At 34.7% G+C, this 14443-nt stretch overlaps 1 protein-coding gene across 2 annotated transcripts in view; it reads right to left on the bottom strand.

The window, feature by feature from the left end:
* The window catches only part of LOC149797534 (uncharacterized), a 31097-nt gene extending 17066 nt beyond the window's left edge, over positions 1-14031 (bottom strand). The window contains exons 1-9 of one of the 2 annotated variants that reach the window (XM_089962391.1): positions 13943-14031; positions 12922-12999; positions 12510-12553; positions 9941-10001; positions 8436-8488; positions 6388-6460; positions 5846-5973; positions 5106-5141; positions 2355-2477 (exon numbers count right to left, since the gene is read on the bottom strand). In XM_089962391.1, coding sequence (XP_089818517.1) covers positions 2355-2477; positions 5106-5141; positions 5846-5973; positions 6388-6460; positions 8436-8488; positions 9941-10001; positions 12510-12553; positions 12922-12978 — 575 coding nt within the window. In that variant the 5' untranslated portion in view covers positions 12979-12999; positions 13943-14031. The remainder of the gene's footprint in view (positions 1-2354; positions 2478-5105; positions 5142-5845; positions 5974-6387; positions 6461-8435; positions 8489-9940; positions 10002-12509; positions 12554-12921; positions 13000-13942) is intronic. The other variant, XM_089962390.1, reaches the window with a different exon arrangement.
* Positions 14032-14443: the final 412 nt, after the last annotated feature.

A 14443-nucleotide genomic window follows, 5' to 3' on the forward strand; every position in this document is an offset into this window, starting at 1 on the left:
TGAATTATAGTAGTTCGAACCTGGGTACACTGATCTAAAAAAAGAGGTGCACGATCATAACATCCACGGTCACCATGGACACTTCGTTGAAGTTGATCTGGAATATCTTTAGCATTTCCACGAGGAATAAAACGATTAACCGCTGACACCAGATGCGCTGTCGGTGCCCAATACATGGTTGTCACCGCAACAGTGCGCGAACGTTGATGAGTCTGGACGCAAATACGCCGAATGCACCAAACTGGTATCGAATCTTCGGACCAAGCACAATGATGTACTGCATGTGTGAACTCTTCAGTTGTAATTGCGATTGGGTATGCCTGCAACCAAAATATATTGATTGCTTGGATTTCTTCAGCAAGCTTGGATAGCTCCGTACATTCAGATGCATGCGGTCCTACACACAAAGGCAACCAATGAATTTGAAAGTGATTTTTTCAAGCTCATGATCAATAACGTGTTTGAAAAAACCATGAAGATTATGTGCAAAAGAATTATAGTCGATCTTTTCGGTAATAATACTGAGCAAGAAAAGCGTATTAGGCTCATTGCGGATCCGAGTTTTGATTCCAGACAAAATCGTTAAAGGAGAACTTCTTGCCGTTTGCAGTAAAATAAAATCAAAACTCAAACCGACAAAACCAATCTATGTTGGTACGGCCATGCTTTACTTATCGAAGCAACTCATGTACAGGTTTTACTATGAGAAGGTCAAGCTGCTTAATCAGGATCTGATCAATAGGCTAACGTTTTTGGCCCTGTATAATCACAGTTGGAGACTAGGTTAAATACATCCTTGTCTCGTCCGATACCCTCTCCTCCGTGATGACGAAAGGTGTCAGCTATCGTTGAGCGGTAACCCTTTCATCGCACTTGGTGCTAACTTTCTTCGAAGAGCCAGAGCAGCAAATTAGCTATTTATATTTGCGTTATAGATGCCTGGAGAGGCAGGATATGTTCCTTTGTGCTGCACAAGGATACTATGGTAAATGAAACTCACCTGTATTTACCAGAAATGACGGATTTATACATATATAATGAGTTTCTTAAGATCATAAAGACACGCACGCATGTAAATATTGTAGCCCGAACCTTTATTGTGCAGTCGCATAGGATACCCGTGCGAGTGACTAAGTGCTCTTTGAATATGATGGAATGGTTATGCAACATCACTCAAGTGTCGCCTATAGAAACATGCATGATAAAGAACGCGACTGAATAAACCGTGTATCGATAGCTTACCTGTACTTGACCGACCAGAGCGGAACCAATACAGGAATGTACACAAATGCCTATATAACACACAAAACAACTTTACATAAAAGGGAACTGTGGCACCGTTATAGATACGTACAAGATAGGTGTGACAATATCCATTACGAGGCCATTTCCTGTAGGGAAAAAAACCCTCAGACCGCCTATGCAAGCAAAATCTCTGACGTTGGCGCCCGGACGCTACGAATGACTTGGAACAGAAACTCACCGATGTGTGCCTGTTTGTAATGGAATTACACATATAACAGCAGTTTTTTATAAGCGTTAGAGGTTTGCACATAATTATAGCACTAACTTAATGTAAAGTTACTTAGGGTCACCTTGCAAGTACCTAAATGTGTGACGACAACAAAGTGTTAGCAAACTGTAAAGGCATAGGAAGAGAAAAATTTAGAAATATAGATGGATTATACTTTCCTTAGAAGTGAAAACTCCTCCAACTTGTAATAGTAAATCTTCCTCGTATATTCCGGCTTTAGACAGGTCTCATGACCAGAGCGGGCATCTTGGCACGAGCAGAAATAGTAATTGAAAGGTTCTTAGACTTCCCCGCCAATCCTATTAGCTAAGGGGAAATCACTCTGCCCGACCGTCACATTGGTCGGCAGACAACTTCTAGCTCACTTTAGCTAAACTTAGTATCTGGGGGGGAGGGTATGATTTGCAAGGCAGCAGTAGTTCTCTTAAGGTATTATGATTGGATAACGTATTTAAAGATGAAAACTGTTTTTATTAAATGCATATTTCATACAAAGAGCATACCACTTTGTTTCGTCTTTGAAGCAATTTTATTTTTCCTTTGTCAAGTCAAGAATGCTCATCAAGGACATTAATAGATGAAGCTTCTGGAAGCAAAAACGTGAAATAAATTTAGATTATCTCCTTCAAGTAAAACCAAAATCCAAAGAAAAGCTAAATGCTAGTAGTTCAACGTATACTACAGAAATAATATAGGGATAACTTCTATTTAAGGAACAAAATTCATCACAATACATTGCATCTGGCAAATTTATGTATGATTATGAAGATATTACAGTCCATATATATTGCACCGTATTACTAACTACTCAAGAACAAACCTGTTCAAAAGCTCGTTTCTATCTTCCTCGAGTTGTTTGATTTGCTCTCTCTTTCTTTGCAAGTCTTCTTCGTACTTCCTTATCTCTTCGTTGCTTTTTTTCCTAAGTAATTCCAGTTCTTCTCTTGCGAAAAAAATCATTCTTATAAAAGTGATGCATAAATTCATTATTATTATTATTAGCAGTGGTAGAAGTATTGGTGGTGGTGGTATTATTATTATTATTATTATTATTATTGATGATGATGATCATGATCATGATCATGATCATGATGATTTGCACATAATGACCATATAAAAAATCCAAACGCATGATGTTTACAATGATGACTTATATTGGCTACCTTCAGGTAATATTAATCACAGATTTTATGTGATTCTATTAAATCTTCATGGCTAAAAAATATCATGGTTTTCCAATAAATATTATTTTATAAATCTAAAAAAGGCTACTAGAAAATTAAGAAGCACCCTAATTTTTAAGGACAGCACATTACAGATTACTTTCTATTATGTACATACGTTGTAAAATATGTTCAAAACGAAGAACAAATATATGACGGCTCCTGACACGTGAAGATTAATACATATTTCCGCCATAATTATAATGCAGATCAAGCTTCTGCCGCTACCAAAGAAAGCAAGGAGGTGAAGAAAGACGAAGAAATTGGAAGGAGAAAGATAAGAGAACTAAAATGTTTCAATGATACTATTCTACTACGATAGTTCAAGGCCATAGTTTTTCAAAATATCTGGTATTTTGCAAATTAATGGTAAGCATCATAGAGATCTATACTTGCAGAAATAACTTCCACTCTTCAAGAGGCTTGGCAAAAAAACGTGATAGAATACAACGTAATTATAAAACCAAATTCATAGACATACAACAATTTCCCAATAAAGTCATACCTTTTTAGATAAAAATTTAGTTGTTTATTTCTCGTGTCAAACTAACTTTTCTGTAACAAAATATTCAAATAAAGACATTTCAAATAGTCCATATACTTTTGTTTTCAAATGTTTTGAACCAATTACGTTACAAATTTGAGAACCCAACGGTGACAGTTATGTAAGGATTTATTTCTGTGTAACTTGCCGTAAAACTTTGTATCATCTCTTCTTTTTCATTTTTCTTGTGTGATGGCTAAATACGGATGTGTTGTAAGCAACAACGGAGCATAAGGGCATTAAATAAGACAAGGACATGGCCTGAAAGGTTCTCAATATATTATGTTTGATTTCTTCACCATCTTACATAACAGGATTCCAGGACAAAGCTAAAGGCTGATTCAAATCGAGATGCACTGAGGTACCAATGGTGATACAATCTGACCTTTAAACTTTACAATAAAAGGTAAATATTACTACTATCAGCGCCATTACTGCTATGAAAAAGCTTCACTTTCCTGTAGTATTGTTTCTTATTTTGCACAATCACTCATTTTTTTCTTTCATTCCTTTTTAAAGAGTTAGAAGCATGGGGCGCTGCAAATGGTTTTGTTAAAGATAAAGTTATTATCGACAAATTGGATCCCTGTTTACAGCAATCTGGTTATTTATAGTTATGAGGCGGGAGGTCAAGGGACAGTCGTCTTGACAGTAAAGACACTCGCTGAATTGTAGTAATCTTTGGGAAATAGAACTATAACGATGACATGTTACTTGCTGTTCATCAATAATGATTACATCTGTATAGTCAGCTCCGTTATATCTTATTGTTCCATATGTTGTAGCACCTTTAGCTGTGGTACCAGCTAGATCAGATCTTAGACGACAATACAATCATGCCTTGTTGTATCTTCACCTTGTCGAATTGACTAAACCGCTTATGTTCTCCGTGGTGCCTCACAGGCATGATTTGACCATGCAATTACGTGGGTAGCCGCTCTGCTTTCTTATCACCGTTAATTACTTTACAACAAAAATCGGTCAGAACGGATATTGTTTTCAGAAGCCGATCGACCTGGATGATAATGCTGTTTTCGGGTCAGCATGCACTACACCCTAGGATAGGATCCTTTGCAACATTGTCAGTAGCAACGGTGATAATCAACCAGTTGAGTATTTCAACTGTCCAGTAACAGTCACGTGAAAACCATGTGTTACTTGTGACCCGTATCTCTTCAGTAATCAAAGGGTTTCTTTGTAATCACTGAATTTGTTGGCTTCGGTGGACAAGGATAACTGGCCTATTTAAGAGAGTAAGAGGTAACCTCATGGAGTTGATACATTACCAGAACCTTTTCTGCCGTGCTGGTTTTTGGTCACGATTTCGTTCACTAACACTATCATCAATGAATAGTGTATATATAAGACTTTTATGACAAAACTTTTATGTCAACCAGGTGGGAAAGCTATTTTTTAGCAGTTGTTGCTGGAAGTGCGGATTACTGACCATGCAAGAATAACAACGATACATGGCTTGATGTGTGTAAACATTTAACTGAGTAATTATGAATTATTCCATTATTATCTGATCATTAAACTACAATTCTACCTATATTTAAGGAACAAATATACATACTGAAAATCGGGAATACATGACCACAACGTACGTAATTTATAACAAATCAAAAGAAATTCAGTAAAAAGAAAACCTGGTTCGAATTTAAAACTATATAATCACATATTTAATAGAGATGATTTGAAGGTGGATTAATAAAAATTGTTCCCATGCTGCCATGTAATTTCAAGATGCACGTATTCTCACGCAAACATCACCCGAAAATAGCATGGTGAAGCAAGCACTTACTTTAGTTTGACTGCTTGTGCCTCCGATGTTTCTCTTCTGAAAGAGATTGATATCCTTATACAAAGTATACGTATATTATCTGAGTCACTTTGATCACAAGCATGCAATACTTTGTTACCTGTTATAAATATACATGTGATGAACATAAATGCTAACTTCCTTCATATATATACCCGGCCTTCACTTGCACTATATTTTCCATTCTTGTTTGGCACAATATTAAGTTGTACGATAACTTGCTTCAAGTTTGCTTCGTACTTAGCACATGCCTTGATCAGTCTACAGCGATTTCTTGAAATATGATATCCTTATTGATGATAATAGCATTAACAAGACAGAAATAATACAAGTGAGCATCAAAAACTGAAGGTTTAATTTCGTTAAAATATTTTCATTTCTGTAAAGCAGTATCGCTCAAAAGCCGGTGCTACCTAAGGAATTTCGGAATTTTATCCACTGAGACGCTTAAAATGCCTTATTGAAACAGTTAATGCCATTGATGTCGTCAATAAATCATGTAGATAGAATGAATCAATCGGAGAATACACAACGGAATTCATTTAACTTTTATCGAGTCTATAATGTCTTGCAAAATGCAATATAATCCATTCACACACCTATCTGTTTAACGTAAATGTCTTTTTATTTTCAACACTGAAAGGATTATAAATATATTGATAGGATTTAGCTTTCTGAAAGTAATAATTTACATTACATGAAAAATATATTCAAACACACACCCCTTATCTGTGAAAGTGATTGGTGCTCCAGTATGTGGCAAGACATCCCCATAACAGAGATTACGACTTCCTTCAATAGATATCCCACCTGATGCACTCTCAGAGGTCGGGCCATGGGGTTGATCCTTCTGAAGCCACATTGCAAATAAATTATGTTTAGATTTTATTGCAGAGAGAATTCCATGAAAAGGACAAGCTTCTTACTGATATTCACATCTTTAAGATCAGAGGTGACAAGCATCTCTTTCCTATACGCAAGTTTCCATATACAAGCACACAAACTCACAAACTTTCAATACACAAGATAGATCTTGTTTGTAGCATACACTAACAGAAGAAGAACATGAAAAGAGGAACAAAAACAAGAAACACGTCATTTAAATTGTAAGCTTGGTGTAAACTAATTAAATAATTAAGCAGTCAATTATTTGTGTATTATTTCCTAGCCAAATCGCGAGGTGGTTTATAACAACCGGAAAATATTATTTTACTGGTCAATTGCTAAGAAATGAAATTTTCAAAAGACCTTGCGACATGCATACCATTCCCGCGTCAGTTGCAATTCCCCTTTCCATGGAATCATTTTTAGCCAAAGGTACTCTTTCTTCTGTATCACTGCAATTGAAGATATAACAATGGACTATATAGTAACGGTTTTGATTATGAATTGTGTAAAGGAAAATGGGCATCAAAAACTTTCTGATATGAGACGAGGTTCGATTATTAAACATTGAGAAGATTGCGTTTTACACCGATAAAGTTTTAAACCTCACTTTTGTGGATTTAATTCCATTTTTCAAGGATCAAATCCTATATGAAAAGATTTCTATGACAATATATTAAACACAGAGTTAAGACAGAATATTTATTTGTTGAAAATGAAAAACGAACACCATGGTATATTTGTTTATGTTGCGGTCAACATTACCTCAGAGTTTGATGATAAATATAAAAATCAAAAGAATACACCCGGTCCTGACAGCTATGTGTAATTGAATCATATATCCAGTCCAGGGGACAACAACGTGAACTAACCATCAGCAGTGTAATTTTTGTCTGTTTTATTCCGGGTTTTTTTTGGGGGGCGGGGTGTTGTTATTTGGTGCTTTTTGTCTAAGTACTCAGGCCAGATACTCCATTGCAGGCAGTGAAGTAACCACACTGCACCTCCGTATCTACTGGAAACTAGATTAGTCAGTTGCTTCAATTAATTTACTTGAATGCATTCAACACATTTAATTATCAAGAATACATGACATACATTTCATTAATCATGCAGTTGTCACACTCCCTTCAGTTATTGTTCAAACATGCCTAAAACGTGCATGTGTTTTGAGCACTTATATGCGCACTTTGATATCAACCAGCTCCGGAAATATTTGTGTTCCAGTTTTAAACGACCGTACTAATTATCTACCTGCGGCTATCCTGGACCCTTTCACGTGTTGTAATTTTACACTGCGTATACCAATATTCGTTGTGTTTCTTCTTTAAAGATCTGTACATAATTTAGTCTCATTTATTTATATTTATATTATTGATGAATTAATCTTCTAACATGTATATCATGTAATACAAATCTTTCGAAAAAGTGAACATATATATTTAACTTTATATATCTTGAAACTGACTGGAATATAAATGAAACGAAACTTTTCATGTACATACATTATATGATTGCCAATACATCATTATGACTTACAAATTGATCTATCATGCTTGAATAATAATTGTTGTCGATATATTTTAAGCAATATTTCTAATTGCTTGACCTATTACATATTTTTGTGAAAACATGATCAATATAATCCAGCGATTGATAGATTGATTTATTTTTCCTGAAATATACTGGTAGAGGTTCTAGTCCATGGCTAATTCTTTTCATAAGACTATCAACCTTGTAATGAATTAATTAACCACTTTCATCAATTTAATGGAAAGGGGAAAGGATAAAAGTTTCTGATTTTATGAGATCTGCTAATACGATTAATCTGTTTTTCATTATTTTTATCTCTTGTAATTTCTGAGGCAGAAAAGATTTAATGTCATCTGAGACAATGAGATTCGTACTGTACATTTAGCTTTGCCCACCCTCAAGTTAATTATAGGTGGGCTCTGTTCGATTGCTTGTGTTACACTAACGCTTTGTCTGTTTGGTTACACCGCGTCTAACATGCACGCAATTAACCAAGCCATCTATACTTGTTTTCGCGTCTGCCCATGATTTTGGGTTACAACTCAGATTTGCCTTTATTATTGCCGCTAATTGTTTACAAATTATGTTTTATTATTCTTTATCTGAAGAATCGCCAAATCAGATCGTACCAGTAGCTCAATGTTTTCCCAGATAAATGTATCTTCGATAGGACAACATACTGTTCAGCCTATTCTTATAATATTTAAACTTCAGGTTCACATAACATGGATAGTAGCAGTAGCGGAAACGTTAGTAAGGGGTGGAGGGTAGTGTTTATCTTGTCGTCGTCATTGTTGTCAAACGTAAGCGTTTTTATTTCAGTCTGAATGTGTTATATTTTATTTTCTGTAATCTTTGCACTAGATGTCTTTTAAAATAAAATGTTACTGTTACCTTGGTTGGTCAAGACTGCGTCGCCCTTGTATAACAGTGTTATCTGCGACATCCTGAAAGCGAGATTTGATAAAATTATAATCTCTATAATTTCTGAAGCATTCATTTCTTAAAGGCGTGTGCAGACTGAGAATAAACCCGTCTGTGCATTTATGTGTTCTTGTAAAGCGCTGCCAGTTGAAATACTGCTATTTCCCACAGAGACTATATATTATATAGATAATAAGAATTTTGATTTAGGAATATATATGATTTGAACAAGTATCGAGATGACGACGTAAAATACGTCCAGACACGTTTTATTTGAACGAACAACAACCACCGAGTACTCGCTGATAGTTCTCACATACTTTACTTTGAGATTCAAACCCATTTGCACAGAACTCAGAGCAAGTAATTTGTGTAAAGCTGATAAAAAAAATTAACAGCATGTACGACCTCGTGTTCTGCACGTTCAATCTTTTTGCATCTATTACGTTCGAAGAGTCCTGGTAGAAATATGTTGATGTTGCTTCAGATGCATTTATTCTCAACCATTTTAGCTGAAGTGAGATTCAAAGATTCCTTTTGGGATGTCATATTTGATAAATATAAAGAAAAAACTTAACTTTCTATGTAATACTTTTCATGAAGTAATCACCCTTTTGGTTGTTCCTAAAGGTGTGTTTTGCAATGGTTTGCTCGTGTGTACTTGAAAATCAACTTTAGTTTAATTATATGAAGTCATTTTCTTTGAACTTAAGTTGTGTTTTGTTTTGAAAAGAATCGAGTTTGTGTTTACAATATTTCTAATAGAATTGTCAAAACATGAGCATTGTAACATTCCATAATTCTTCAATGACGTACTTTCAGATCTTAGTTTTCTGAAATCACTTCTGTGTTATATTACAAATATGCACTCATCTCAGTCAGCTTTTGCACTTATTAGAGCCTGTTTTCTCACTTTTACATCCTATACATTAACTTGTCTGTATTTTTTTGCGTTCGTGTGCAATAAAAAAACTTGGAATATTTTTTATTGAGTGTGCGTAGCATCAATGCAAAAATTGTCATATTTTAGTATTTTTTGTTGTTATTAAATTGTTCACTTTCAAGTGATGAAACTCTCAGTCCTAAACTATATAGTGAGATAAGGTTATTGCTTAAAGAATTAACTATTCACTTCAACACTTGTTGAACTCATGTTAGAAAGATCATTTGATCTGTGTAGATATTTACCAGATTTATGTGTAGTATTAGAAGGAAAACATGGGTAAGCCAGTAGCAGCATCAGCGGAAACGGCAGTGAAAGGGGTAACAGTTATAAAAGGAGAACAAAAATTATGATCATGTTGATATTATTATTGTTTTATACTGTTCTTGTAGATTCACATTAATTGCTATGTTACTAAGAAATCGACACTACACCGAACAAGTTTTACATCCACATTTTTTAATAAAGAACGGATCTAAAAGGGCCATAACTATGACTTACATTTTTTAGAAGAAACAAATTGCATAATTACCGCTGTCTTGTGTGGTCTGTCTTGTTGACTTTCATCCCTTGATGTCACGCTGGTTTCCTGTCTAAAGTAAATAGTATGTAACTAGATGAATTATCAAATATATAACTATAAATGAATAAATAATGAATGAAGGCACATGTGCATGTATAACTCGGACACCATTAAGCTGTCTCATCTTTTCAGCTATGAAAATTAATCCAGATAATCGGGCTGGTTGGTAACTTTGTGTTATTTCTTACATATTCTGTCTTTCAACTTAGAGTGCACGCAGTATAATGCTACAGTAATGGAGACGCCTTCCAATCTCTCTCATGCACATCAAACTGATTTAGATAAAAACATCGCTAGAGAAACCATAAAAAGCGTGAACGGGATGTAGACGAAACATGATATTGTCCACCTACAACGCAAGTACGTAAATCAACTACAACTCAAGTACGTATATATATATTATACATCCATCCATCCATCCATCCATGCATACATACATACATACATACATACATACATACATACATACATACATACATACATATACAGTCCTTTTGAGCTTACATATATCATCTTAACAATCACGCATGCTCTCTGCGATATACCTTTATTTCACACAAAACAAAATGGCTGCACCAAACTATCATATTTAGGAACAATTTTACCCGATAATGAATGTAAAGTAATGAACATTGTTTTTAAAAGAAAAATGTTTAAATTTGTTATACAAAACGTGACCGCTCCGGTGGCTAAATTGAAGAGAGCGTCCGCCTCGGATGCGGGAGGTCGCGGTTCGAACCCCGGCAGAGTTATAGAAAAGACTTATATAGATGGTACTAGCAGCTGCCTCGCTTGGTGTTCAGCATTAAGATGTTAGTGTTAGGACTGGTCTGCCTGGTATCAAGATAATGTGACCGGGTGGGACATGATGTTACATGTTTACGGCATAATACCCCGTGCTAGACATCATTATACACTCCCACACTGCAGACATCGTAGCGATATGATTGAAGATTTGTTAAAGTTTAAATCCACAGCACACAAACACACATAAAAAGTGAGCTGTTTGTTATAAGTGGGTCCATTAATGCCACCTGCTTTTAATCGTCTGTATTATGGATTACACTCACACATAACCGAAAGTAACTCTCACGGTTTTCAAAACATTTTGCGGTTCACGAGAGATGGAGAGTGACAGCTGGCCTCAAATACTTTAATTCTGTCTGTGAAACTTCAAAAAGATTTTCTACATCACGTAAAGAATTAAAAAGAAATTAAAAAACAACGATATCGACGCTAAAACTAATGCTGCTTACCTTCTTCCATATTTAGTTTTGTCGAGATATATCGAATAAATCAAAATCGACAGTATATTTATATGTTTAAGTCTTTGATTCTTCCTGGCACATTACACTCAAAATCATGAGACAAGACAAGGTACATCCTTCAATCATTTAGCAACTGAGATTAACAAATCTCTCATGCATCCAACAAATTATGTCATATTCTCACCAAAGTTATCACCGACCTTAATATGAAATTATTCACGTAATAAATGTGTGTGTGTGTGTGTGTGTGTGTGTGTGTGTGTGTGTGTGTGTTTTACGTATTATATTTCATAATATTAATGATTATTTATCATATTTAGGACATGACACCTGCCTTTTCCTAACTACGCGTAGAGTTTACACGGGCAGATAGACAAAATATAAATCATTTAATAAATTAATTTATTCAAAAGAATTTACAATGGATACAACGTTTTATGAAGTGCGTACTACTAAAACACATGATACATTCTATTCATAACCCCAAAGTACACCATAAGATTGGCCTTCGAATGTTGTTTTCCTTATTTTTTGGAGGCGGGTGTAAAGAATGGGGTGAGGAGGATTGAATAAAAATAATTATATAATGTGCCATACTGCCATCTAACAATTTAGAATAATTTATAAATTCTGTTTTCATTAAGCTTTATTTATAAAACTGCATACAGTGCATATCTCTTCAAGAAAGCTGCAAAATAATTAATTTGCTGCAATTAATAAATTTTGTGAAAATACACAAGTTTATGTTTATCTGAGTTATAAGAAAAGCGTATATTTTCATGACTAGTAATTCAAACTGACAAAATATAAAATTTGAGGGGGAAAAAAACATTTTTTCTGTGCAAATAACTGGATGGTATGCAGTTAAACAATCCACACATCCTCTGGGTGAAGTCAAATAACCAAAGTGAAAATAGTTATAATCTCTTTATGAAAAAAGTGATTTGCGAGAGTTTCAGCTACTTTACAAATAATAAACAAGGGAAATAGTTTAGAAAATATGAAGATCGGTCTCTGCTTAACGCTGAAAGACCTTAATTGGTCTAGAAAGTGATCTAAGACTATTAGTGCAAGAATACTAAAGACAACATTCAAAAACTGTATACACTTCATCGTGTCGCGGCAGCAAAGATGAACAGTGGGTCTGAAGATATGTGACCCATAGTAAACAAAAGTAAGAAAGAAAAAATAAATAAGTCTTGTCTGACTTATGGTAGTACGGAATTAGATTTTAAAATATTATTATCTACCTTAAATATTCGACTTGTGGCAACTGATCTGAAGACTCTTCTAGCTGAAATTTACAATGATTAAGCTTGATTATTGTTATCGATACAGATCAAACTTCCAATCCAAACAAAAATGAAGTTTAAATGAATTATTATTTATAATTCCAACACATGCTGAGGTTTCGTTGATTTTCATGTGTTTTATTCGCATCTTTTAATATTTTGGTCGTTCATATTTTAAGCTGAATTATGACGATTAATGGAACTTATATTATGTACAATATGAATCGGTCAGCTACTAAGTCATATAAAGAAAGTTCATCATGCATAATTAGGCAGCACAAAATAATGATATTTGCGATGACTACGACGACAAGTACATCTTTAAGAAGGTATTCTCATAAAACAGCGTAATCAATTGAAAGTCTCCTACCTTTGTCGCAGAATTTTTATTCCCAGAGCTACAACGACAGCAGCAGAACTGTCCCATGAACTTTCTTGAGTCTCAAATCTAGGTAAATGTGATAGTTGTGTATGCCAACAAATGTGTAATCATTTCCTTTCCTATTTGTCATCATTGAAAACCTAAATACGGTTAACTACGTGTGTACAAGTAAATTACCTAACTTTGATAACTTCCCTCTCTCTCTCTCTCTCTCTCTCTCTCTCTCTCTCTCTCTCAGACACACACACACATGCACACACACACACACACGGACACACACACGCACACACCTGTTCAACACGAATATCACCAAATCGTATTCAACGTGTACCTAATGTTTAGTTATGTCCCTTTATTTGTCATATCTGAGACTAACATTCATGCCAGGCTGAGAGCAACAGACCTAGCGTTATCGTGCCTCTTTATTTGTTAGGTTTGAGATCAATTTCCATATCAGGCCGAGATCAACAAACCCAACTTAGTCATCATATATATTAACATCCCAATTCTTCTTTGTATGTTTCATCAAACAAGAAGTCGCCGGGTTCGAAACTCGCGGCGGCATTCCAATTTTCAATTTTTTTACTTTATATTTTTATGTTCAAACTTTCTCATCGCAATTTACATTATTTCTGTCCTATGATGGGCAATGAATATAGTACTCTGTGCTATGGTTAAAATTGATATCCATACCGGGTCAAGGTCAACAAACATTTGTTAGTCCAATGACCTATTAGAGGGAACACCGTTACAAAATTATGTAAAGTGAAAGTAGATGTTTGTGCAAAATCTAAGCAAATAATCGATTTGTTACCAACACCAACACAAAATCTATGCAAATTCCTGTTCCGAATGAAACTTTCAATACTAAAAAGCAATTAACATTAGGGTCATTTCCGAGTATACATGTTTTATGAACGACGCATATGTCAACGGTTGCGTGAGATTTTTAACAAAATATGAAAATATTTGGATTATTATTGTCAGAAACCTTTATGGTCGAACTTACCAATGTTATGGTGGGACAAAATATTCGATTCAATGCTCGTCTCGCCTTTATTCGACCTCCATGGCGGATCATTTATTTACTTCCTTGTTAGTTATTACTGGGAACCAGTTTTGTGATATTTATCGCACATGCCCACACACGACAAGATAGACCTTATCTACCCACTTGTTTGTGTTTAAACGAACATGATAATTTAAATAGTATTAATGTATTCGAATGTTGTTTTTTTTTGTTTGGTTTTTTTGTTGTGGTTTTTTTTTTTTACTTATTTTTTTTGGGGGGTATTATTATTTTTTTTGGGGGGGGGAACTTCATTGGAAGAGTGATCATATTACTAAACCAGATATGAAGAGAATATGTATGGATCTAGAATGTTAATAGATGTGTGTCCTATTTGAACAATGCTGACATATTTGTGTATAGAGATCATATTCATTTGAGTGCATACAGTAATTTCTTTGGTGTTTCACCGCTGTATAGCTCGATTTAGACCTGTTGACA

Source organism: Sinohyriopsis cumingii, chromosome 6, assembly GCF_028554795.1.
Source record: "Sinohyriopsis cumingii isolate HCF-2022 chromosome 6, ASM2855479v2, whole genome shotgun sequence".
Lineage (NCBI taxonomy): Eukaryota > Metazoa > Mollusca > Bivalvia > Unionida > Unionidae > Sinohyriopsis > Sinohyriopsis cumingii.